Source organism: Nomascus leucogenys, chromosome 7b (genome assembly GCF_006542625.1).
Source record: "Nomascus leucogenys isolate Asia chromosome 7b, Asia_NLE_v1, whole genome shotgun sequence".
Taxonomy (NCBI): domain Eukaryota; kingdom Metazoa; phylum Chordata; class Mammalia; order Primates; family Hylobatidae; genus Nomascus; species Nomascus leucogenys.
The window spans coordinates 87306710-87332379 of record NC_044387.1 but is presented as its reverse complement, the minus strand read 5'-3'; the positions used below and the strand labels follow the sequence as shown (position 1 = coordinate 87332379).

Genomic DNA, 25670 nt, shown 5'->3' with positions numbered 1-25670 from the left:
TTTATTCATGTTTGAAGTTTGAGTAAATTTGGCAATCACATTAAAAAAATTTCCCCAAAATACCTTCTGAGCAAATTTATTAATGCATGGATTTGTCACTGCTTTTATACTTACTAGGATTTTTATTACAAGTATAAATGGCTACTTACATTGATTATTATATCAACAATCAACCTGTTACATGAAAATCAGAGGGATACTAGACACACAATAAATCTTTCCCCTATCAATTAGATAGTTCTTAAAATCAATTTAGTTTGCCAAAAAAGCACTTTACTTTGTAATATCCACAGATAAAGAAGCAGAGTGAATAAATTAAGCAAGTGAATTTTTTTAATCTCTCTCTATTTATCTATCTACTTACCTGTGCATCCATCCATAGATCATATAGAGTACATTCTCATGAAGTTGAATTAAGCAATTAATTTAAATTTTTTTCTCCTAGATTTTGTTTCAGTGAGAAACAAATCAGTTGACATTCACCAAATTGGCATTTTTAGCAACAAAAATCTCCCAACATTACATTTTATTATAAAACATAACACAACTTCCAAGGAATTCACTTGTGGCTGGATTTTCTTAAAGAAAGTTTGTTTAATAACAAGGTTCATATCAAAGATAAATTATCTATATTGGCTTAATTATCATATTGTTGCTTATAGTTTTGATGTTACCAGGATAAATACTTGGTCTGCATTTGATGGAAAAGCATGATATTTTGTGAAGGATATCTGACCACTTGTGTAGGAAAAAGGCTCTTGATAATATGACTGAAGATTTACATCCAAGAGTATACATTTTAGGAATTTTCTTGATAAAATGGATAAGATACTTTACCATTATTTCCAGAATAAAATAATACTGATTAATAACTCATGGGACATTTTTGGCTGTCTCTTTTATACATTAACTGTGGTCTTATTGAAGATTGGTAAGTTAAATCATGCAATGAGTTAACGTATTTTCAGGCTTATTACTATGGTTCAGGGATGTATTCTTAAAATATGCATGTCAAATGCATTATTCTGCAAGCAATAATGGTAATAACTATGAAATTTGGGTTTCTGTCAATACTTAGAAAACATCGCAATTCATATTTTCTTCCTCTGTTTTTCTATATTCATGAACTTTAAATGTGTAGAATGTAGGATACAGGAGAAGTGTCATGAAAGGAAGAGAATAAAAGACCTAAAATACCAAGAGTATTGGGGAAGGCCCAATAGTAACGGAGAGGGCACATCCATTTCCCCAACAATTTTCTGCCTAATGCCTATTGAGATCCTGATACTGGCTGCTCCTTCTCTGTAAAGAAATGTGAAATCTTTAATTATGTCCTTGTTCTAAAATCGGGATTAGAAAATATAACACAAGTGATCAATTCTTGGGAAATGAACTTTAGAGTGAAAATAAACAAAATATAAAGTGAATGCTCTAAACAATGAAATGGTGGTAGATGAAGAATAGATACTAATTATTGTCTATTATTCATGGTTTTTAACATAAATATTTTTGACCACTTATGTATTACAGAGTATTCTAGTCATAAGGCACAGAGCAAATTAAGATATGCATAACTCTCTGTTCAAAAGGAGCTTATATTCCGGGGCAATAAAATTATAAACAAAATTAATACATAAAGAATATAATATTAAATATTAGGTAAACTAATGCAATATAGGTTTTTTTTTTTATGTGCACCAGTGGATTGCTTTAAAGCAATATTCTAATTGCAGGGCTAAAAGCAACTCAAAGGTTTTCTTGCCACACACACACAAACACCCCTAGTGTGTTTGTATGCATATAGAAAATTGTCTCTGGGCCAGGAGCAGTGGCTCACTCCTGTAATCCCAGCACTTTGAGAGGCCGAGGTGGGCGGATCACTTGAAGTCAAGAGTTCAAGACCAGCCTGGCCAACATGGTGAAACCCTGTCTCTACTAAAAATGCAAAAATTAGCCAGGCGTGGTGGCAGGTGCCTGTAATCTCAGCTGCTTGGGAGGCTGAGGCAGGAGAATTGCTTAAACCTGGTAAGTGGAGGTTGCAGTGAGCCGAGATCTCACCACTGCACTCCAGCTTGGTGACAGAGTGAAACTCTGTCAAAAAAAAAAAAAAAACAAGGAAAATTGTTTCTCTGTGTAGGCAAACAACTACAAGAAATGTAGAATGAGACATTAATGGAACCCCTAAAATAGCCCATTTACCCGTTTGGGCAAGTGACAAATTGACACATTCATATGTTTAGTAAGAAATCTAGTAAGTGACTGTGTTTTATATTTAAAACTTAATTTTAAAAAGTGATATTAGGAATCTTATTAAAAATGTAATATCCTGGGACAAAAATTGATCTCATGGACGTATGTTTTATAGGATAATGCATGCTAACTTTCCTGTCAATGCTTTGCCTTATGATCACTTGACAGGAAATGCAAATGTTTTCCATAAGTGCCTTCTATGGTAATTTAAGTGTCTGACCTTTTCATAATGTGGTAATTTATTTTTAGTCATTTCTGTTTGATTTATTGTCCTCATGAAAGGTTGCTTTTTTATCATTTTTATGGTGCCAGCAGAATTATTAAAGAGTTGTCCATTGAACTGTGACTATCATTGTCTTTTTTTTTAACAAGGATAGAATACTAACAGGATTTATGTCAATTTCATAAGACTAGCTCCTTTCTACATAAATACACTTGTTGCTTATAATGACAGAGGAAACTACTATAATCAATGATGATTAAAATGACCTACACACATATAGCACAAATAGTAAAAGAGGTATGTTGACAGCTTTTATATATGTAAACATGTATTACTTTGTGTTTATGCCTCAATCTTTACTCCCCTTTTCTTCCCTCTCATCTCTAATGTTTTGAGGGAAAAATATATTTTCTTTGTAATTTTATTAAAACTAGTTCTTTTTTTTTACAAAGATTAGTTATGCTTCTAGCAAAACATTTTTTATAAACAAAGTCAGTCAATTATATCTAGCAGAAAAAAGATTCAATTAAAAATAGTATATAGAATTAAGGAGTTAAAGAGCTAAAAGTTTATTAGAAAGTATTCCAAAACAAAATAACTCTACATCATCGTTCATTTTCCTTGTTTGAAACTTTAAGTATGTCATTTTTCAAACATTATTTAGATGAATAGTTCTTAACAGACTAAGTGAAGACCACTACATTTTGCTGTGATAGTTATTATCACTCTTTTAATTGATGCAAACATTATACATATAATCAAATGTTTAAAATTTTTTAAATTATTTTCCCACATATATTAGACTAATAATTTACATATCTTAGACTAATAATTCAAGCTAAGTAGGGTGTGGGGAACAGCTAAGAGGAAAAATCACATAGCTAATGGATATCTTATTTTCCATTTGAGCAAGGTGAGTAGTATACATCTTCTTTTTGTACTTAAGCAACACCTCCCAAGAACACTCGAGAACTAAACAGATAGTTGAGAAGAAGGGGTTCTTGAATTTGTGAAGAATCTGCATGAAAATGGGAGATTTCTGATGAAAACAATTACCAGGATTCACAAAGTCACTATAAGGATATTTAAACTACTGAAATCTTGCTCTTTGGAGTTAATCCTCCTGAAATCTTCTAGGGAGAAAATACTGATCCCAACTTTGAAAAAAAAGTAGTTTGATATCATTGATCTACAATCTGTTTGCACCTACATTGTAAGCACAATCAAGAAGGAAAAATTCAAAACATTCAGTTTCTGAAGCACTTTGACAGCTCTGGGAAGATTTAGAATATGCATGAAAATCTATCAAATTACTCACTTCTGCAGTGGGAAGGAATAGGAAATTACTCCTAAACTAGTATTCTCAGAGCACTAAACCATCAATTCAAACCAGAACACCTCTGCTATGTGTTTTAAACATAAAGCTAACATTCTGTCTTTCTTTTTAAAATACTTACTTTTTTTAGATCTCTTTTGGTTCACAGTAATACTGAACAGAGGGTACAAAGATTTCCCATGTACCTACTGCCCCCACACATTGCAGAGACCTCCCCATTATCAACATACTCCTCCAGTGTGGTGCATTTGGTACAATCCATAAACCTATATTGACACATTATTATCACTCAAAGTCCATAGTTTTTTGTTGTTGTTGTTGTTGTTGTTTGAGGCAGAGTCTCACTCTATCGCCCAGGCTGGAGTGCAACGGCATGGTCTCAGCTCACTGCAACCCCTGCCTCCTGAGTTCAAGTGATTCTCCTGCCTCAGTCTCCCAAGTAGCTGGGATTACGGGTGCCCACCACCACACCTGGCTAATTTTTGTATTTTTAGTAAAGACAGGGCTTCACCATGTTGGCCAGGCTGTCTCGAACTGCTGACCTCATGATCTGCCCGCCTAGGCCTCCCAAAGTGCTGGGATTACAGGCGTAAGCCACTGCGCCTGGCCTCATAGTCCATAGTTTACATTAGAGTTGACTCTTGGTGTTGTACATTCTATGGGTTTGGACAAATTTAAAATGACATGTATCTACCATTATGCTATCATACAGAGTAGTTTCACTCCACTAAAAGTCATCTGTGATCTGCCTATTCATCCTTTCCTCCCTAATAACCCCTGGCAACCACTGATCTTTTTTGTGTCTGATAGTTTTGCCTTTCCCAGCATTTCTTACAGTTAGAATCTTACAGTAGGTAGCCTTTCCCGGTTGGCTTCTTCCAGTTAATGCATTAAAGTTTCTTTTTAGTGCTGACTAATATTTCATTGTCTGGATATACCACAGTTTATTCAGTCACTTACTGAAGGACGTGTTGCTTGCTTCCAAGTTTTTGGAACTATGAATAAAGCTGCTATAAACATCTGTCTGCAAGTTTTTGTGTGGACATACCTTTGCAAACTTTTTGTGTACATACCAATGAGTACAATTGCTAGATCCTATGGTAAGAGTATGTTTAGTTTGAGAGAAAGCTGCCGAACTGTTTTCCAAAGTTGCTGTATCATTTTGCGTTCCAACCAGCAATAAATCAGAGTCTCTATAGAGCCACATTCTCCCCAGCTTTTGGTGTTTTCAGCGTTCTGAGTTTTGGCCATTCTAATAAGTTTATAGTGCTATCCCACGGTTTTAATTTGCAAGTCCTGAGTAACAAATGATATAGATTAACTTTCAATGTGCTTATTTGCCATATGCGTATCATCTTTGGTGAAGTGTCTATCAAGGTCTTTGGCTCATTTTTAGATTGGATTTTTTTTCTTATTGTTGAGTTTTTAAAATTATTTTTATACTTTGAATAACAGACTTTTATCAGATATGTCTTTGGCAAATATTTTCCCCCAGGCTCTGGCTTGTCTCCTCATCATTCTCTTCACACTGTCTTTACAAAACAAACATTTTTAATTGTCATGAAATACAGCTTTTCAATTCTTTCTTTCATGGATCATACCTCTTGTGTTGTATCTAAAAAAAATTTCCAAAACCGAAGTGATGTAGAGTTTCCTCTATGATGAATTCTAGGTGTCTCATCATTTTGCATTGTACATTTACATCTGTGATCCATTTTGAGTTACATTTTGTGAAGAGTGTGACAACTTTATGGGTGTATTCATCTGTTTTCATGCTGCTGATAAAGACATACCTGAGCGTGGGGAAAAAAATAGGTTTAATGGACTCACATTTCCACGTGGTTGAGAAAGCCTCACAATCATGGCGAAAGGTGAAAGGCACTTCTTACATGGTGGCAGCAAGAGAGAATGAGAGAGAAGCAAAAGTGGAAACCCCTTATAAAACCATCAGGGCTCACAAGACATATTCACTACCACAGGAACTGTATGGAGAAACCGCCCCCATGATTCAATTATCCCCCACTGGGTCCCTCCCACAAAACGTGGGAATTATGGGAGCCAAAATTCAAGAGGAGATTTGGGTAGGGATACAGAGTGAAACCATATCAGTGGGATACTTTCACTAGTCAGGTTGTAAAGTATTATTATTGAAGAAATTATTTGAAATTATTCTGTATTATATCTTCCAACAATTAAATCCATATTTTCTACCTTAACTTCATATTAGTAGTTTTTCTGTCATAATTTGCAGCTATGAAATATATACATGTGGATTTTTTAGAGAATTTAGGGTCCATTGCTATTAGTCACCTTACAACCCTTTTTCAGGGATTTAAGCATTATAAATCTTGAAATTAAGTCATTCTGAATTTTTCCTCTTTCACACCTTATGGAAATATTGAAACGCACGAGAGAGACTCCTCTCTTGTTTACTTTGTTCAATATGGCCATTGTCCCTGTAAGTGTATTTCAGAGGGTCCTTTTTGCAGAGTCTGAGGTAACAGGGCATTAGTTACTAACTTACTAAAATAGAACTTGGGATGATTTTTGTCTAAAAATAATTATTCCATACATACCTATTACTAGTTTCTCCTGAGTCTCACATAGAGGAAAAGGAAGTCAGGTGTCATAGGGAAGAGGTAAAAGTTAAAGCATCTCTTACCAGCTATTGGGTTGCTTGGACACAAAGGCAACTTTTTAAAATTCTGTCAAAGAAGCTAAAAACTAAGTTCAAATACTCATCAAAACAAACAAAAACAAAAAAAATTTAAAAACAAACAAAAAAAACCCACCCAGATATCAAACCTTCCGACTGAATTATTTCAAGTGGGATCTGAATAGCATAGCCTGAAGCAAATGCCAAAAGCAGCCATTTTCTCTTAAAAACATGTTAATATTCCTCAAATATTTGAGAAAACTGAAGTTCTACAGATTTGGCTATCTGTGCTGTGTGGCTGTGAGTATGCTGACCTACTCCTAAGAGCCCATAGGGTTCAAATAATTATTGAACATGAGACACAATGAATATTTCATAAACTGAATGATAATTTCTTCTCGTGTTCTACATTTAGTAAAGCTTTACCATTTATTCAACATCTGTGTTTCACTCTGGTCGAAGGGCTTGTAAAATTTAGCTTCACCAAAGTGATTATTATGTCATAATTTATTTTCTCTTGATGACTATGCTATTCAAATAATAATTTTCCTATAAAAAATTTCTCTAAGCTTTGAAAAAAATCTGTCTACAAATCATTCACCTAAGTGGTTGTGTAAATGTATGAGTGTAAATTTATGTGTATAACTTAGAGAAGAAGTTTATTTGATTTTCTAGTGGGACATAGATATATTCGCATACTTGTTTAAAGTGAGTTGTTAAACAAACAAAAATTGGAAAATAAGTTTAATGCCTTCATGTGGCTCCATGAGTTTTCTTAAAATAAACTGGATTTTGGAACTCTTTCACTTTGCACGTTGGGAAATTCACAAGCACAGCATTGACTCCGAGGTATATTTTGTTGAGAATTGTATTTTTGCTTTTAAAATTTCTTTGCACTCTCAAGTCCAAGATTGAGATGCTATGCTTTGAAAGTTAGAATAGTTTGTAAATATTAAAAAAAAAAAATTTTCCTTGGAGTGGTTGAATTGATGTCTCACTAGAAACCAAGAAGGCTAGAAATCATTTTCTATTGTTTCATTTTTTGACTGTGTTAAAATAAGATGTATTTTAGATATTAATATGTCTAGATTGCTTCAAATATCTATATTTATCATAATACTATAACAAATTTACCCCCAAATTTCAATGGTATCACACAATATAAATGTACTTTTTACATACACGTTAAACTAGTAAGGGTATTCTCAGGGTCGGGCAGTGAGGTCTCTTTTTCGCTGATTTGGGGAATAAGTTTTTTTTCTATTTTGTAGCTCTACTATTTCTTAGAGCAGGGTCAAAAACTAGACCTGTGTGCAAAATCTTGCTGACAGTCTTTTTATGTAGGACCTGAGAATTAAGAATGGTTTTTGTATTTTCAAAGAGTTGGGGTAAACAATCAAAAATGAAATATTTAGTGATATATTAAATTATATGAAATTCAATTTCATTGTTCATACAAATGTTTTATTAGAACACAGCTATGGCTGCTTGTTTATGTATTGCCTGTTCTATAAGCATGCTTGTAGAATTTCCTTCTCTAGCCATGCCATAGTAATATATAAGCATAGATATTTATCTCTCTATATATCCACTGACATTTGTGGGACAAGATTACCATATAGTTATATTTAATCTATTGCTGGGAAGTGATTAAAGTACCCCAGGGGACCCCAATCCTAAATAATGCTAGTGTTACTTTTATCAAATCAATGTTAAAACAAATAAACTTCTAACAAGAAAAACAAATGAGAGTAAAAAATGTCATTATTTTATCAAAAGTCTATAACAAGTTGCACTAGATTAAGTTGCCCATTTCAGCTTCCCTTCAATATGGTGGGAAGACAGTGGCTAACTCCTTGGCAGCATTTTCCAGGTCGGTTTAATTTAGCCATGAGAGTCCACACCCTGGGACCCACTAACCTTTTTCTTCAGCCTAGCAATTCCACTTACCAGCCATGTGTTCAGCAAACATGATAAGTCATTAGTTATCTTTCTATGCCTTTCAGGCATTGTTAGTGAGGGAGTTAGGAAGTGTAGACAATTCTTAGCCTGCAGTATATTTTATGACCTCCAGTGGGTCAGAAAAAAGCTGTCAGAAGGGCAAGAGAGACTGTGGTGAGCATTTTTCAAGGGGAAATTAGCATGAGTTTGTAGATTAAATGGATCTTGTTATTCTAAAAAGTCACGTGACAAACCAAAAAATGCAGTAAATTAACAGTGTTCTGAAAGGTTTAAAGTATTTTTTAAAAGACAATATAAATTACTCTTCCACTTACAGTTGTGAAGAGCCAAATTTTTAATTTCCTGAATGCTTGCTTCCTAAATGAATAATGGAAAGCATGCTAAAAATTCTAAAACACGAGGCAGAAAAGAGTCTTTGATAGGCTGAACCTACCGAAGGAGAGAAATTACGTTAAATGCTTTGTCATGTTCCTTTATATTATGGCATAAAATAACATTTAGGAAAAAAAGACACTTGTTTGAATTCAGTGGCAAGTTTATTATTTTTATTGTATTCTAACTGACTGGCTTTTAACATGGCAAGCTAATGTCAACCTTGGATGTCACAAATTTCCCAATTCCGTGACACTAAGCCTTGTGCTACTTTGTTTCAGCTTTCCTCTAGTGACCACTACTGCTAAATGCAAAAGAACAAAAAGAAAACCCCATTATCATTAGCCCCTGCTCTAATAAAATTTAGGGTCAAATGAGGCATGTTGATATGCCCGCCATTTTTAATTTTTAATGAATAAAAATGGAGTCTATTGTTTTCTACTCTTTACAACTTTAACCCTTATGTAGTGTCTAAAAATCAGTAAAGTATAAAAAGTAAAAAAACGGTGCTGAAATTCACTGGGAAATTAGATGAATTTAAATACCTTTTGTTTGGGATCCTACAGTTGGTCTTTACTGACGGAAGAGTCAGTTAGATCTGGCTGTGGTTTGTGATTAAGACAAAGCATAGATGGGAACAGTCTTGTGGCTGCTAATGGGCAATGTATGAGTCCCAAAATATCATCATGGACCATACATTTTTCCATTGGATGTAAAAGAATTGATTAGACAGGGCAAAATATACTGTCTATGTGAATTTATGCATGGGATTAATTATGACATCTCTCCAAACTAGGGACTCCATTCCTGAAGCTTTTTTGTTATCAGAGAAATAGAGTCTCTCTTCTCTGGGTATTCTTCCTGTTGTGAGCTAAATGATGGCCCAAAAGATATGATTATATCTTAGTTCACATAATCTATGAATATCATCTTATAAAGCATAAGAGTGAATAACTATATGTGCCAAAAGATATGGTTAAATTAAGGATCTTCAGAGGAAAGATTTATCCTAGATTATCAGGGTGAGACCTAAATGTAATCACATATATCCTTATGAGAGAGAGAGGGAGTTTTGACACAGACACAAGGAGGAGAAAGTGATACGAAGATGGAGTGGAAAGTTGTAGCCGTAAGCCAAGAAATGTCAATCGCTACCAGAAACTGGAAGAAGCAAGCACAGATTATGATCTGGAAACCCCCCACCGGGAGAGTGTGGTCCTGCCAGCACCTTGATTTCAGTCAAGAGATACTGATTTTAGACTTTTAGATTCCTAACGGTGAGAGATTAAATTTCTGTTGTTTAAGTCAGCAAGGTTTTGGTAAGTTATTACAGCAGACATAGGAAACTAACACATCCCCCAATCTTAGAAAATCTATTTCTGGAAGTGTGATCTAACGAAAGGAAAAACAGGCATGTGATTGGGCAAATTGCACAGAGGTCAGAATGCTTGGTATGTTGACTCCAAAGGATGCTGAGACCAAATTCAACTTATATGAACTATACTGTGATTAAAATGACATCTTTTACTGCTCTGCTGCTTCCTGCGTGCTTGTAAGTGGAGTTCAACAGAAGTTAGAAATATTTGTAGGCTACAGAAAGTGGTCTTTGCTCTAAGTGGATCCATAATCTCCCAAACTTCAGTTAGAGAAACAGCATAAGGAAGGAAAGAGTAGGTATTAGGCACAGATATGTCTCCTAATGTCATGAGGGATGTCATTAGAGCACAACAGGGACTCAGAATTAGGGGAGTTTGAATATAAGTTGGGTTACATAGGAAAGATGACCATATGGGTGACCGTTAGAATTGGCAAGTCATATAAAAGCATAAGGGGAGTCAGAAAATATTTACGAAGTAATGGCATCAAAGTCAGGACCTCAAAGATGAATATAACTTCATGAGATAGGCTCTATATTGTCCCTATCACTTCCTGTACTATAAAAAATCCTACTCCAAGCTACTCCTATTTTTTTGTCCACAAATAAATTCTGATTCCCATGAATTTAACGACTCTATCCCTCCGGTGCCACTAGAGTGTGAAATGGTTCCTGAATATATTGCAGGGCAGCTGTCTCCAAACTTTTTGGCACCAAGGACCAGTTTACAGGGGAGTAGGGGATGGTTTGGGTATGAAACTGTTTCACCTCAGATCATCAGGCGCTAGATTCTCACAAGGAGCGCAACACCTAGACCCCTCGCGTCCGCCGTTCACAATAGGGTTTGCACTCCTATGAGAATCTAATGCCACTGCTGATCTGACAGGAGGCGGAGCTCAGGTGGTAATGCTGACTTGCTTACTGCTCACTTCCTACTATGAGGCCCGGTTCCTAACAGGCGACAGATACTGGGCTGCTGCCTGGGTTTTGGGGACCCCCATTGTATGTTTATGAGCAAATAAATAAACTACCTAGAAGGGCACATAGGTACTATTTGTAGGTTAGAAGATGATAATTTATTGGGAGAAATAGTGATGGGAATTTTAATGGCACCTGATTCAGTTCGTAGAACATTTATGTAGCTGTAACCATAAGTAATAATATATAAGTAACAATAATAAAACTGTTTTTGAAAGGCTTTTTTATAGTCTTTAATATATAGTATAAAGTATTGAGATACAATTTCCAGGAGAACAGTTCCTTGGCTAGTGAGTCTGCCCCTACTCCTGGTTATACCATAAAGAGTCAACACAGGCCGGGTGCAGTGGCTCATGCCTGTAATCCCAGCACTTTGGGAGGCCAAGGCGGGCGGATCACAAGGTCAAGAGATTGAGACTATACTGGCCAACGTGGTGAAACCCCTGTCTCTACTAAAAATACAAAAATTAGCTGGGCATGGTGGCATGTGCCAGTAGTCCCAGCTACAGCAGGCTGAGGCAAGAGAATTGCTTGAACCCCGTAGGTAGAAGTTGAACTGAGATTGTGCCACTGCACTCCAGCCTGGCAACAGAGTGAGACACAGTCTCTAAAAAGAAAAAAAAAAAAAAAGAATCAACACATGCTTGAAAGTATACTCTTCCAGGACAGGAAACAAATACAACCTGATAGAAAAATGCTATAGGATAAAACATTAGGCTATCTTTTAAATTGTATTAATTACTTGTTAACTTGAAAAAATAAGACGTGATTGGGCAAACTGCTGTACTTGAAATACAGCTGTCAGAGCTCATGCAGAGTGGAGGTTGCACACTTAATCGTTTGTTTCATCCTGTAAATCAGACTCAAGCAAAACATGGTAGTTTCTTTCTATTTTCTTCTTTCTGCAACTTTCCTTTTCCAATAAAGCAGTAAGCCAGGAGAAAGGCAATGATAATGACTTCCACAAAGACAGTGTATGAAGGAAAAGCTGTGTTTTGTTTCCCTGAGCTTTGGATGGTCTTTAATGAGGGTTTACTTAAATAAAACGCAGCATTTAATTGTTAAATGGCTCTGCTGAAGCTTTTAGATCTATTTTTAAAAGCAGCTAAAACTATTGGCTTCTGTTAAGAAAATTTTTTAAAAATTAAAAGAATTTTTCACAATCAAGACATTTATATATATATATAAATGTGTTTTCGATAGTGAAACAGAATATTTTTCCATGTCTTTTAGGAAATGTTGCACTGTTAGTCATTTTCTTTTGGTAAAATATTTTTCTCGCTTTAAACTGCATATCTGTCACTGTTATTTTTAAAATGTGAATACATTTTTCCAAATATAGAATCTCCTTGATATTTAAGAATCACATTTTTATGAACTCAAATCTTAGTTCACACTTTGCTCAATGCTGACACTATAAGCTAGTGAAGGTTAAAATAGTAGCACAGTTAATGGTTGAAAGCTTGTTTTGTTTATGAACATTAGTATCTTGAATGAAAATAAATATACCTGTCCAGGCAAATTAAATAGAACCAATTCATACCTTAGTTAGTTAATCCTTTTACTAGTTCAGAATCTAGATTATGATATTGTATTACTTATTTCATGCTATATAAATTTCAGATTTAATTAGCCAGGAGGTATACTTTCCAGATACCACCTTGTATTTTGGTGGTGATAAAGATTCTAACTAAAATTTGAGGTAGTGATGCTGTCATTTTTAACCAATTACGTGAACGGGTCTAGAAATTTATGGAATATTGGAATGTGGTTTTCCATTACATTTAAAATTTTATATGTATGCTTATGGTAGGAAGCATAAATGGCCCAATGAAAAGGATAACTCTGGAAGTCCGTATTTATGAACTGTATGCACCAGAGGCTTGATAATTAAGCTCTATCAATTTACTTTTCCCTAGCCTCACAATTTAATGGCTAATACACACTGTATAAGATGGTTAAAATGATAAACAATGTAATGAATATATCTGTCACATAAGGCTATCAGCATACATGTAAATCTAACCTTATATTTATTTAAATACTTGGTTTAGTTCCTAAAATAATGCATTTTCATATTATATTGATTTAAAAGAAAAAATAATTTTCTAACACTTCTTTCAATGAAGATAACTATACATAGCTTTTAATCAGGTAATTAATTTGTCACACACGAGATTATGAGTTCTTAATCTGTTGCCTTGCATTTTGCTGGAAACGGGTTTATAAAGATTTCTTCTCCATTATAACTCCTGGTAATGACTCTTTGTATCTTATACAATGAAGATCATTTGCAGTTGAATATACCTTTTTAAATGAAGGGGTCTTTAGTAATTGAAATAGTGTGGAATTAAGTATGTGGAAAGAGTATGGACCTGGATCACTACAATCTGAATTTAACATCATCTACATTTTATACATTTCAAAACTATTTTACTCAGTCAATCTGTTGAGGGTCAGATTGAAAAGGAGAGTGGAAATATGCAGTCATGTCATTTGTCATGATGCCTATTGAAATTTTGGAAGAGTTTATTGATGCCTTCAATAATTACGAATATGCTCACCACTTAAAAATCATTTACTTGACAGCATATATTATTCAAGTATGATAATAACTGGATCTGTTCAAAGAAATTGGTGCTCATTATAAATTATCCACTTCTCTTTAAACTCTAAATCCTGATGTTTAATTTAAATGCTCTGTAAAGCATATACTTTAAATCACTGATTGCTTTGATTTCTTGATAACTTTTCTACATCATACTAGTTGGCCTCATAAGCACAGTTCATGTTGAAAATTTATTATTACAATCATTCTTTAGATTGTGTCTTAGTTTGTGTTGCTAAAAAGGAATACCTGAGACTGGCTTAATTATAAAGAAAAGAAGTTTATTTGTCTAATGGTTCTTCAAGCTGTACAAGAATCAAGGTGCCAGCATCTGCTTCTGGTGAGAGCCCCAGAGTGCTTCCACTCATAGTAGAATTTGAAGGGGATCTGGGGTGTGCAGAGATCATATGGCCAGAGAAAAATCAAGACAGAGAGGCCAGGCTCTTTAAATAATCAGATCTCACAAGAACTAATAGAGCAAGGACTCACTCATTACCATGAGGATGGTACCAAACCATTCATGAGGGATCCACCCCTATGACCCAAACACCTTCCTCCAGGTCCCACCACCAACAATGGGGATCAAAGTTCAACATGACATTTGGAGGGAAAAAACATGCAAACTATATCAGATTGTAGTTAATTTATCTTAGGAATAATTTTAAAAGGTATTTTTCATTAATTACTTCTTCCACTGTATTTTAAAATATGTTTAAAAATTGTTTTTTTGTGAATTTCAGTCCTTCAAAAATATATAGAGCAAATCAGGTTGTTATTCATATTGCAGAATAAGCTATGTCAAATGATTTCTTATATAACATCCATTTTATAGCAACATTGTTAAAATTTTCTTTTATAAAGTATTTTAGTCTACAGCCTAATCCTATACCACCCTGAACCTATCTGACCTTCTGATCTAGGAAGCTAAGCAGGGCTGGGCCTGGTTAGTATTTGGATAGGAGGCTGACAGAATACTTTTTTGCATTCATAGAGTATATAGCTTACTTAAAATTTATTTCTTATGGTATTTTCCTTTAATGCTCAAATTCCTGACATACAATATAGAAATCATTTAAAGTAAAGAGTGTTCACTGTAGATTTAATAAGTTCCATGTAGGCCTTTCCAGCTTTTATATAGTTTTCTCACACTGGAAGATAATTTACTGCAGTCAGCTAATAGCATCTGTCCTTTGCTAAGACCCATGGCAAAATGTAATAAAAGTAGCCTTCTTTCCTGAAAAGTTATGACCAATAGGGAAGAAATCATGACTTGGCAGTCATATCTGAAGAAAGAATCCTACCACAACTCTGGCAGAATTTTAAAAAGCAAATGATTTGGGACATGAAATAGTAGGTGTATTGAGTGCAGAAGAAATATATCAAGTTACCATCAGTTGAGATATTCGACAGAATATCTCTTCTCACTTGAATATTGTTTTATGAGATTATAATAAAATCCTTCTGTTAATAATTAAATTAATATTGGTATGTATTAGTTAGTTTTCACACTGATATAAAGAAATGCCCGAGACTGGGTAATTTGTAAAGGAAAGAGGTTTAATTGACTCACAGTTCCACATGGCTAGGGAGGCCTCAGGAAATTTAACAGTCATGGGGGAAGGGGAAGAAAGGCACCTCCTTCACGAGGCAGCAGGGAAGAGAAAATTGAAGGAGGAAATTCCAAACACTTATAAAACCATGAGATTTCATGAGCACTTACTCACTATCACAAGAACAGCATAGGGGAAACCGCCCCATAATCCAACCACATCCCTCCCTCGACATGTGGGGATTACAATTTAAGATGAGATTTGGGTGAGGATACAGAGCCAAACCATATCTCCCCTAAGGTAAATATATAATGCATAAATTGGCATTTTATTCTGCTTGCATGTTTAGGACCTTAAGAACTGAGACTTTATAATATATGATAGCAGATGCAAGAAATACAAGGTTTAAGAAAAATATTTATTTAGAGAATCAATGTGTTTTGTTATACCATTTATTTTTATGATTTATTGTTCCTTCACATTGTAATGCAAATATTATTTTATTTGTAGATAGCTTTCGTGGAAATTATGCCTCTTTTAACACAACCACGCCACATTTTATTTCCTTTCATTCATTGGTTATCATATGACCGGGCTCCCTCCATGTCTTTCATTTGCTACTTGAGACAGCCCAGCATTGCAACTTCAGCATTTCTGGCCCTCTTTTTTAACATCCAACCTCATCCTTCACCCCATAATGATATATTTGCTTCACTTGTTAACACTAAATCAAATCCTAAAATCATAACATGTGACCAATATGCACTATCTATGCTTCTAACTTTTGCTAAGCATCTTCATATAAGTAATTTTATTAAAGATTTATAGACTCATGGCTTACTCAAGATCAAATGATCCATAATAATGAAACCTGTCGTTGCACAAGTGAAGAAATTAAGAACGAGGGAGGTGGCTGGCTTCCCAAGGCTGATTAATGAAATGGGCATATGTTAAATTTAAGTCAAGTTAGAATGAGAGGGTTTTTGTGGTTTTTGTTTTTTTGCTAACCATTTTGGTAACATCATTTACCCTCTTTCAGAAATCAATGTAAATCCTGAAACATGGAAGTTTTGTTCAAATTATTTTGTTAAAATGAACAACATGATTAACTTAAACAGAAAACTAAGTAGAACATAAATGAGTAAATGAATGTAGCAGCAATTAACATTATAGTTATTAGGAAAATGAGACTGTTGAGCTTTCATATGAGACTGATGCTAGAGACATACTGAAGACTAGAGTGGAAGTTAAATCATGAATACAAGATAATAGTTCAGGTGGTAAGAAGATAATATGATTCAGCTGCCGAGAAGTGAGTCACCTAAAAGAATGCTAGCAATAGTATGAATTCCTCTTTAATTATTCGTTTAATTTTCCACCTCTGAAAAACATAATAATATTTATAATTATATGAAACTATCTTAGGGCCTTGAATCTGGAATCTTTAAAACGAATGATTCTGAGAAAAAAAAAGAAAACTTGAGTTTATTGTATGTTATTCAATTTGCTTCATTTCCCTGGGTTTAAAAATACAATTTCTTGTTCCTTAAGGGAAGGGGTGTGACCCTGTATAGGATGCAGTTATAAACTAAATAAATTTTAACTCAGATTTTTAGAATTGAATATTTTTTTGAAAAAAATAATTCTCTGAAAGTCATACATTTATTCCAGTGGAGCTACTGTTGGAAGACCAATTTCTGAAAATGTTCAGAGTTTTTCAGCCAGCTTAGGTTTTTTACTTCATTAATGGAAGCACTTTGTATCACCCTATTTGTTAATAATTTAAAATAACTAACTGCGATTGACCTTTGGTGTATCAAAAAATTAGATGTACACTCAAAGGTTAATCTTTTCTGCACACCTAGAATATTCAGAATAATGTGCCTAGTTGTGCTCTTCCCAGATCTAGTTTCTTACCTGGGGCATCCCTCTTGCCACAGTTGCCAGGCAACCATTCTCATAGCCTGAGCCAAATACACCTTTCCCTAATAATGTTGCTTTGCTCATCTTCACCTATACAATGACTATGTGACTTCACTTCTCTCTTAGAAACATGTTGCTCTCTCTTAAATGGGGCCTTCAAAATATAATTAAAAACCAACCAACAACAGATGATTTCTGTGTATATATAATTTACATATGTTTACATATTATACATCACACATAGGTATTAAATTAAGTGTTAAGTTTTTAATGTTACATCTTCATCTACTTGGCTAATTTTTCTAAGAACAAAACAAAAATTTAAATAGACAATGAAGAACACTAATTCTGAGAACAATCTCTGATGCCAGACCAAACACATTCTGAATCATCGGAAACATTTCTTTTTATTATTTTAAGTCCTGGGATACATGTGCAGAATGTACAGGTTTGTTACAGAGGTATACACACATACACGTGCCATGGTGGTTTGCTGCACCTATCAACTCATCATCTAGGATACATTTTTATAAAAGGAGTCTGGAAATGCAAAAATCTCTTCCACGATGAATAGTGATATTACATATAGGTGGACAGGTGATATCACATAGAGTTGGACTTCTATAAATTTGTAGAAGTACTTTTATATTCATATAATAAGACTAAGAAATGCATCTGTATATTGTTCGTGATTATATTTCACTCCAGCAAATCCTGACCAGCATCAAAACTAAATAAAAAGTACCATTTTTATTGATACACTTTAGGAATATGAACATGTTTATTTAGTGTTCCATATGGTTAAAACTGGAAGGAATAAGAACAACTAATCTTGTTTTACTTCAAGATTTTTTTTACAAGTACCTTACAATTTTACTTTTTAAGAGCTCATTTCAATTTCACAAATTTCTAATAAATCTTCAATCTTTTTTATTTTTATTTTTTATTTTTTGAGATGGAGTTTCACTCAGGCTGGAGTGCAGTGGTGTGATCTTGATTCACAGCAGCCTCTGCCTCCTGGGTTCAAGCGATTCTCCTGCCTCAGCCTCCTGAGTAGCAGGGATTACGGGCATGCGCCACCACGCCTGGCTGATTTTGTATTTTTATTAGAGACAGGGTTTCTCCAAGTTGGTCAGGCTGGTCTCGAACTCCTAACCTCAGGTGATCCGCCCGCCTAGGCCTCCCAAAGCACTGGGATCACAGGCGTGAGCCACCGTGCCCAGCTAAATCTTCAAATTTTTTAAAAATTTACTTCTAGTTATATTTATTCTTTAAATTAAAATTGAAAGATTTTCTAAGTCATAAATGTTATAAGAGAAATTTATTAATACAACAATTTTTAGTTTCCAGATATCATTAGGGTTTTTTAAGTTATATGTATTAGGAAAGGAGAATGAGATGAAGTAAAAAAGAGATACGGAGATGGGATATAAACCTAAGTACAAAGGACATACACATCCTATTTTTTTTTTTAACTACAATCCTCTTTTGCTCTAATAAAATACTTTTCACTGATTAGAAGCCCAAATTTGCTTATACTTTCTCCTAATGTATCTGAAGAGCAAATAATTTTGCATAATTTCATGTCTTGTTTGATTACACACAGTGAAAGTTCAGTGCAAGTAGAACGTTTTAATTTTTTAAAATTTCTTTCTGCTACATTTTTGTAATTTATAAATCTTCAAGTCTTCTTCAAAAACAGAATAGTCCAAGTTTTTCAACCATTGTTTTATTTCTCACTAGGGTATCGCGCCAACTGTTTTTCAGGAAAAATTTGCATGTTTATTTTCTCCCATTGTGTCTATTATAAGATGAACTTTGTAGCAAAGCAAGGTTTTAATGTGGTCTTTTGGCAGAATGTACAAAACTGAAATAACAAGAACATATTTGGAACTATGATAGGCTTCATGAAAATTTTTGAGAGAGAGAGAGAGAAAATAATTAATGTGTAATGCCCACCCAAACTCTGGCAAAATTTGAAACACATAGTTCAAACTTCTTTCCTTACAATGAAAGTCCTTAAAATGTGTCTTGATAGTCTTTTGGGACCACTATTTTGTAGGTTTGACATATTCATGGAAAGAAAACAAAAAGCAAAGAGAAAAAAAATGTTTCTGGTAAAATATCTATTCTCATCCTGACACAGGCATCAAATTACTCTCTCCATAAGCAGTTGTAATAAATGAATATTGATTTACTACAGGACTTTTAAATATTAGATGTTTTTATATGAATTCTCAGTTAATTTTTTTTCTAACTTTCAAGCCATTTTCCTGACTCTGTGTAAATTGTTCACACAAATAGGCAAAGGAATAAAGAAATTTAACCAAAGTGGGGAAACAAACAATTGTAAGTGTAGGTAGCAGAAGAGAATGGATGTTTTTCAAGTTATTCTATATCAAAGATGCATGGATCTATTTTAAGACACTTTTACACAACAAAAGGAGATTTGCCATCACTAAACCTAGCAATTTGGCTTTCTAAATACTGGTAAATGCTGGAAAATTGTAATTCTTTATTTCTGTTTTCTTTAAAGGTAAGCCATTCTTACTTTTAGGCACCCAGTGAATTAGGTGTCATCTTTTTTATATTGTTCCTGATGGAACATGAGGACAGCTTTTAAGAAGGTGCCAGATGTGTGAGTCCTTCATTGCTGAGCAACTGTTGCTTCTGTTTCTGAGGCTATCAAAAGGGTTCACATGAAGAAATACAGCTATCATTTATATGTGACTAGCAGAATATATTTAAGGAACATATTCCTGTTTTATTAAAGGCAAGCCTTAAGATACAAATCAAAAGATTATAATGACAAATATGGCATGAAATAATAAATTAAAAATGAGAATAGTTTGTTGATTCTAATGTATCTTCAGGAGTTGGAATGGCAGTGTAGGAAAGGAATGAGCTAATATAAATGTATATTTTAAAATAAATATGCTCAATGTGCTTGCTTTATTTTTTTAACAGGATGAAAGAAGCAGGAGTAGACCATAGGCAGTGGAGGGGTCCCATATTATCCAGCTGCAAGCAGTGCCCAATGGTCTATCCCAGCCCTGTTTGTGGTTCAGATGGTCACACCTACTCTTTTCAGGTAAAGACACCTACAGTTGTTTGGTATGAAATAAGTGATGCATACTTATTAGTAAATGATTAAAACTATTGTTTATCCCATGTGATAATTCAAATTATTCATTTAACTTATAAAATAAATGAATAATCTCAGTGGTTTGGAATATGATTCAATGCATATTTGTTTTTTCTGTATCAGAATTTTTAAGGTTTGAAATACTAAAGCTGTGAACCCTCAGATATCAAAGCCAATCTTTCCTTTGTTGCTACTATGAAAGAGGTCAGAAATGTTAGCATGCTGTATAATAGCTTTAGTGATCAATATTATTTTAACAACAATAAATGTGCTACAATCTGTCATTAGAATTACTTTTTTTAATCTCATATTTTATCTCCTATATTATCTCATTTAAGCCACCAAAAAAACTCTTTACCAGATGAAAAAACCAGGATCAGAAAGGCAATCTGACAAGTTTCACATATTTAGTTGACACTGAAGCCAAGATTTGATATAATCTCTGATTCAATGCCTTTGCTCTCTCTTCTACACTGTTGTTCCTCCCAATTAAGTGTCCCATATTGTTAAAAATATTTTGGGATTTTTACAATCTTTGCCTACATAAGACATTGATAAATTTCCTTAGCCTATGTAACAGAAAGGAAGGAGTTCAGGCTCACTGTCTTTTATCTGAAACCCTAGGGATTGGATACATTTAAAAATTTAGATTTAAAAAATACGTATATTTTAGAAAGGTAGTGTAGCATATTATGCAGTGTCCCTAGAAGGAGCTTACCCTATAATTAAACTATTAAGCCAGGTGCAGTGGCTCACGCCTGTAACCCCAGCACTTGTGAGGCCAAGGTGGGCAGATTACCTGAGTCAGGAGTTTGAGACCAGCCTGGCCAACATGGTGAAACCCCGTCTCTACTAAAAATACAAAAATGCATCACGCATGGTGGTAGGCATCTGTAATCGCAGCTACTCGAGAGGCTGAGGCAGAAGAATGACTTGAACCAGGGAGGCGGAGGTTGCAGTGAGCTGAGATTGCGCCACTGTACTCCAGCCTGGGCAATAAGAGCAAAACTTTGTCTCAAAAAACAAAAAACAAAAACAAAAACATATTAATACATTTTTAAGCAACAATTTAAATATTCTTATTAAAGAGTATGCATGAAATCTATAAATAACCTTTCTTTAGTTCACATCGGATTGTGCTTACTGCAAAGTCATTTCCAGAAATTTTACCTTTTATATGCTTTGGTTTTGTGGATACCTGCTTATGAATCATAATTCGTCTGAGCAAATATTTCTCCAAAACTTCCACTTGCCTTTTACAGTTACAAATCTGGGCAAGTGCACTACAATGCTCTTAATTAATTCAGTCACTAAATACATACATAGTACATACTAGGTGCCAAGTACTGTGTATCCTTAGTGAAGCTGTCATATGTCTACCTGCTAAACTTTTATAGATGTACATAGAAGCAGAGTTATTGCTAGGAGAGGAGTGTGTCAGGGGTCCTTTCAACATGGTCTTGATCTTGGTGAATTTAACATGGTATAGGTAGGGCCTTGGCTTTGCAAGTTAAGTGAATTCCTGTTGCCAGTACAAGGGAGAGTGAATCTATCTCATATTATAAAATTCTACATGGAAATGATGTATAAATCATTTTGCTGATTTATTGACTTCCAATGAAGGATGCAGATTGTAATATTCAAACTGACAGGAAGAACTACAGAGGAAGTAAATTTTAATCCTAATTTTATCTGGTGAGTGTAGATGATTGAACAAATTGAGTTAGTGTTAGAGAGATTTGAAAGTTTTACTGGCATCCACCTAAGTAGAAGTATGTCTTTCTCAACATTGGAAATATGTGCCAGAAGTACTGATATGTTTGTGCCTAGGGTGTCATCATCCCCAGAGAGTGCCAACAGAAGTCTACTGGCTTCTGCTGACATTTTTGGGACTCTTTTGAGGTTGCTCCTAGCAGGTGATCCTTCCTTTCCCAATTTAGATTCATAGGACACCAAGTTACAATTATAAGTGGAATTCTACTTGATGAGACTTGATTGATGATGTTAGAGTTACTCAGCATGTAAGAAATAGCCCTCATATTCTCATTCAAGACTAAAAGCACACGTTATACATAGATTAATTCAGGTATATCTTCAGTTTCATGGGGTTTCCTCATTGTTCTCCTTGGGCATGAGGCACACTGTGATACCTTGGCTTATAAATCATCTAATTTTATTAGTATTATCAACACAACCAATCTTATAGATAATCTATATTTGAATTATTATTTTAATATTTATTTACATAAATGTCACTTTTAACGAATGCTTTTTTTACATAGAAAGACATTACAAAAAGCATGCTTCAAGTGAATATGGGTCTTTAATAACCCTAAATCATCATTTTAATTTCTGTTAATTCTAATTTAACTTAATGACTTTCCCACTTTGAACCACCCATCCTAATCTTAAACTTTTGCATTGACAGTAGTGAGACTGAGCTATATAAAACAATGAAAACTAAGTAGAACTCTTAGCCCAGTAAAAATTTAGGTGAAACTATCCTTACTAATCTTTTTTTAAGAGTTTATTTGATTTGAATCTCAAATTAAGGACTTCAACATGTTGGTGTTTTTTTGTTTCCCCCTCATAAGAAAGTATTGCCCTAGGCTATTTAGCTACCGGATCAAGAACAAAGACCACGGAGGCCAGTACCTTCTTATAAATGTCATTTTATTATGTTCCCAACATCTGCTTATGAGAGTTGAAAATAGAATATAGGTAAGAGATCACAAGATCTTTCTTCTGGCTCTTGGATCACTAAATTTTGTCAATAAACTTGCAAATTATGACAGGGCAGATTTAAACACGTTTGAACAATAATGATGAGCTCCAAATTCTAAGCTCAGTAGGGTCCATGAAGCTCCTTGCTTGAAGTTTTAAATCCTCCCCTGAGTAGTCCTGATATGTTAAAGATTAACCAGAAGCCAGATATGATGAGTCTTGGATGTGGGGCCCTACATTCAGTGTGGAAGTGCAGTCTTGCTGTGGAAGCCTTTCCTATTCATCTACTGAATTGTCGACCCATGCATTGATACAAAGGGTTTTTTTTTAATACTACAAATAATATTCCTACAAGTTCTATTTTAGACCTACAATGTTTGTTCATTACTTTCAGCTCATTTTATAGAGAGGAGATTATAAATGATATTTCCATTGCACATCTTAACTGGAGGTGAGGTCATTACAAAGTACAATAGGTGCAGGAGCTGGGGGATGTGGTGGGAAAGAGGTCAGAAGGTACACAAAGAAAGACTTTAGCCAAATGGCATAACTAAGATATAATTTTGAAAGGTAAACCTCATTATGCAATGTGACCAATTTTGAATAATTATTTTATTTGAGTTCAAGCTTCGAAGTTAATCACTGTTTCTAGAAATCCTCAGTAGAGTATTTTAAAAATGCATACACAAAAAGAAAAATGAACAGATGAGGAACTATGGATAAGTAGGCTTACTTGAAAAAATCTTGGGACATTTGTGATTTTCATAAAAAGTATTTTTGGAACATTGCCTTTTTTTTCTATTAAGAAAAATTATTTACTTTCTTTAAAAGCCTATTTAATCTTTCTTTTTAAAAGAACCAGTGTTCTCTGAATTCTTTCAAATTCAACAATGCCAGAAAAATAAAAATATAGTCTGTTCAAGGTTGTTTGAGAGGTAATCATTCTTGAAATTGACACAAAAGATGAAGGCCTTCATTTCTTTACTTCAGGCAAAGTCTATTTTGATTGTATTGTCAAGCTGCAGTAAGAACTAGGAATTGTTCTTCAATATACCATTTATGTTAGATCATGGATGTATTTCTCACTTTGTTGTGTAAAATGTACATTACATTTGCTGTGAGCACAAGTCAATAAATAATATTAACCTTTTAGACTTGAGTAGAACATGTGTAATATAAATTCCCTGAGGACAACAGTGGATGATTTTAAACTGTTTTCTATCATATTTAGTGATGCACTGCTTGGCAATTGAACTAAACAATCATGAATTCCTTAGAAATTAGTATTGTTCATAAAATTGTGTGTGTGTGTGTGTGTGTGTGTGTGTGTGTGTGGTTTTGAAGGAAGGCAAATATAAAGCTTACCTATTTTAGACTGCAGTTTTCCAAATCCAGCATAGAGATGCTACTTAAATTGATTTGGAATGGGGCCCCATGAATTTGAATTTTTAAAACTCCTCATGTGACTTTTATGTGTAGCCATGGCTGAGAATCACTGTGCCTCCCTTCAAATTATTGCCTTTGATTACTTAAATAAAAGGTAGGGGTGTGTGTGTATGTGTGTGTGTGTGTGTGAACAATAACATTAGCATTAAAGGGGAAGGCCCAATTTTTTTATTACAATTCAAAACCTTTCTATTTGAAGTTTCAACATGATACTATAATGTTTTAACCTTTCTGTCATTTATTTTTTCCATATTTGAGGCATATTCTTACTTTCTCTTAATAGTTATTAATTCTAGCAACTATATGAACATTTTGAAAAGTAGATAATTTCTGACACCTAATCATGAGAAGTTTGATATGTTATACTTTTTAGTATTTAGTTGTTCTATCTTCTTTCCTCTGAATATTTAGAGCTGAGATCGTTTGATTTTGGAAGATCCACTGTCAGAAATGGATGTGCACTCTTTCTATTTGACTTGCTTTTCCACATAGGTTGGGTTTCGCTTTTGGCTGAGATATGCCAACTCGATCAATATTACAGCACCAGAACATTATCATGATCATTTATGGGGCTACATTCTTATTACAGCACTGAACATTAAAGGAAATAATATGAATGAACTTTATCATAAAATTTCAAATTTAAAAGGAACTTAAAAGAACATCTAGGACAAACTTCTATGCAATAGAGTCCCTGGTATGAAATCATTCTGCGAGGTAAACCTCTATGTTTGAGGAGTGTTCTAATTGTCAGAAAAGCCTTCCTCTCCTTACATTGATTTTGTTTCCAACACTCGCTATCCTTACTCCCTGGAGCCATGTGTTGAAGCACAAAATACATCCTCTCTTGTCTTCAGTTACTGGGAAAAATGTGAATTCTTATATTTGCCACTTACAGTGAAGCAAACAGCTAAAAGACACTCACAAAGCAGCTTCACAAGTAGGAAAAGAACTCATTTTTTTGTTTGTTTGTTTTGTTTTTTCAAATCCCTGATTGGTCATTGACTTGATCAATGACTGGTGCCTTTGAATAGAGGCTTCTAAGAGAACACAGGGTACATTGCTCCAGAATACCTTCACCCCAATCCCTTTACTTTTACATGCATTTCTAGATACTAAGTT

At 34.2% G+C, this 25670-nt stretch overlaps 1 protein-coding gene across 7 annotated transcripts in view; it reads left to right on the top strand.

The window, feature by feature from the left end:
* The window catches only part of SPOCK3 (SPARC (osteonectin), cwcv and kazal like domains proteoglycan 3), a 480219-nt gene that overhangs the window by 306225 nt on the left and 148324 nt on the right, over nucleotides 1-25670 (top strand). For all 7 annotated transcript variants that reach the window (XM_030816303.1, XM_030816304.1, XM_030816301.1 and 4 more), the window contains one exon: nucleotides 20201-20324. In XM_030816303.1, coding sequence (XP_030672163.1) covers nucleotides 20201-20324 — 124 coding nt within the window. The remainder of the gene's footprint in view (nucleotides 1-20200; nucleotides 20325-25670) is intronic.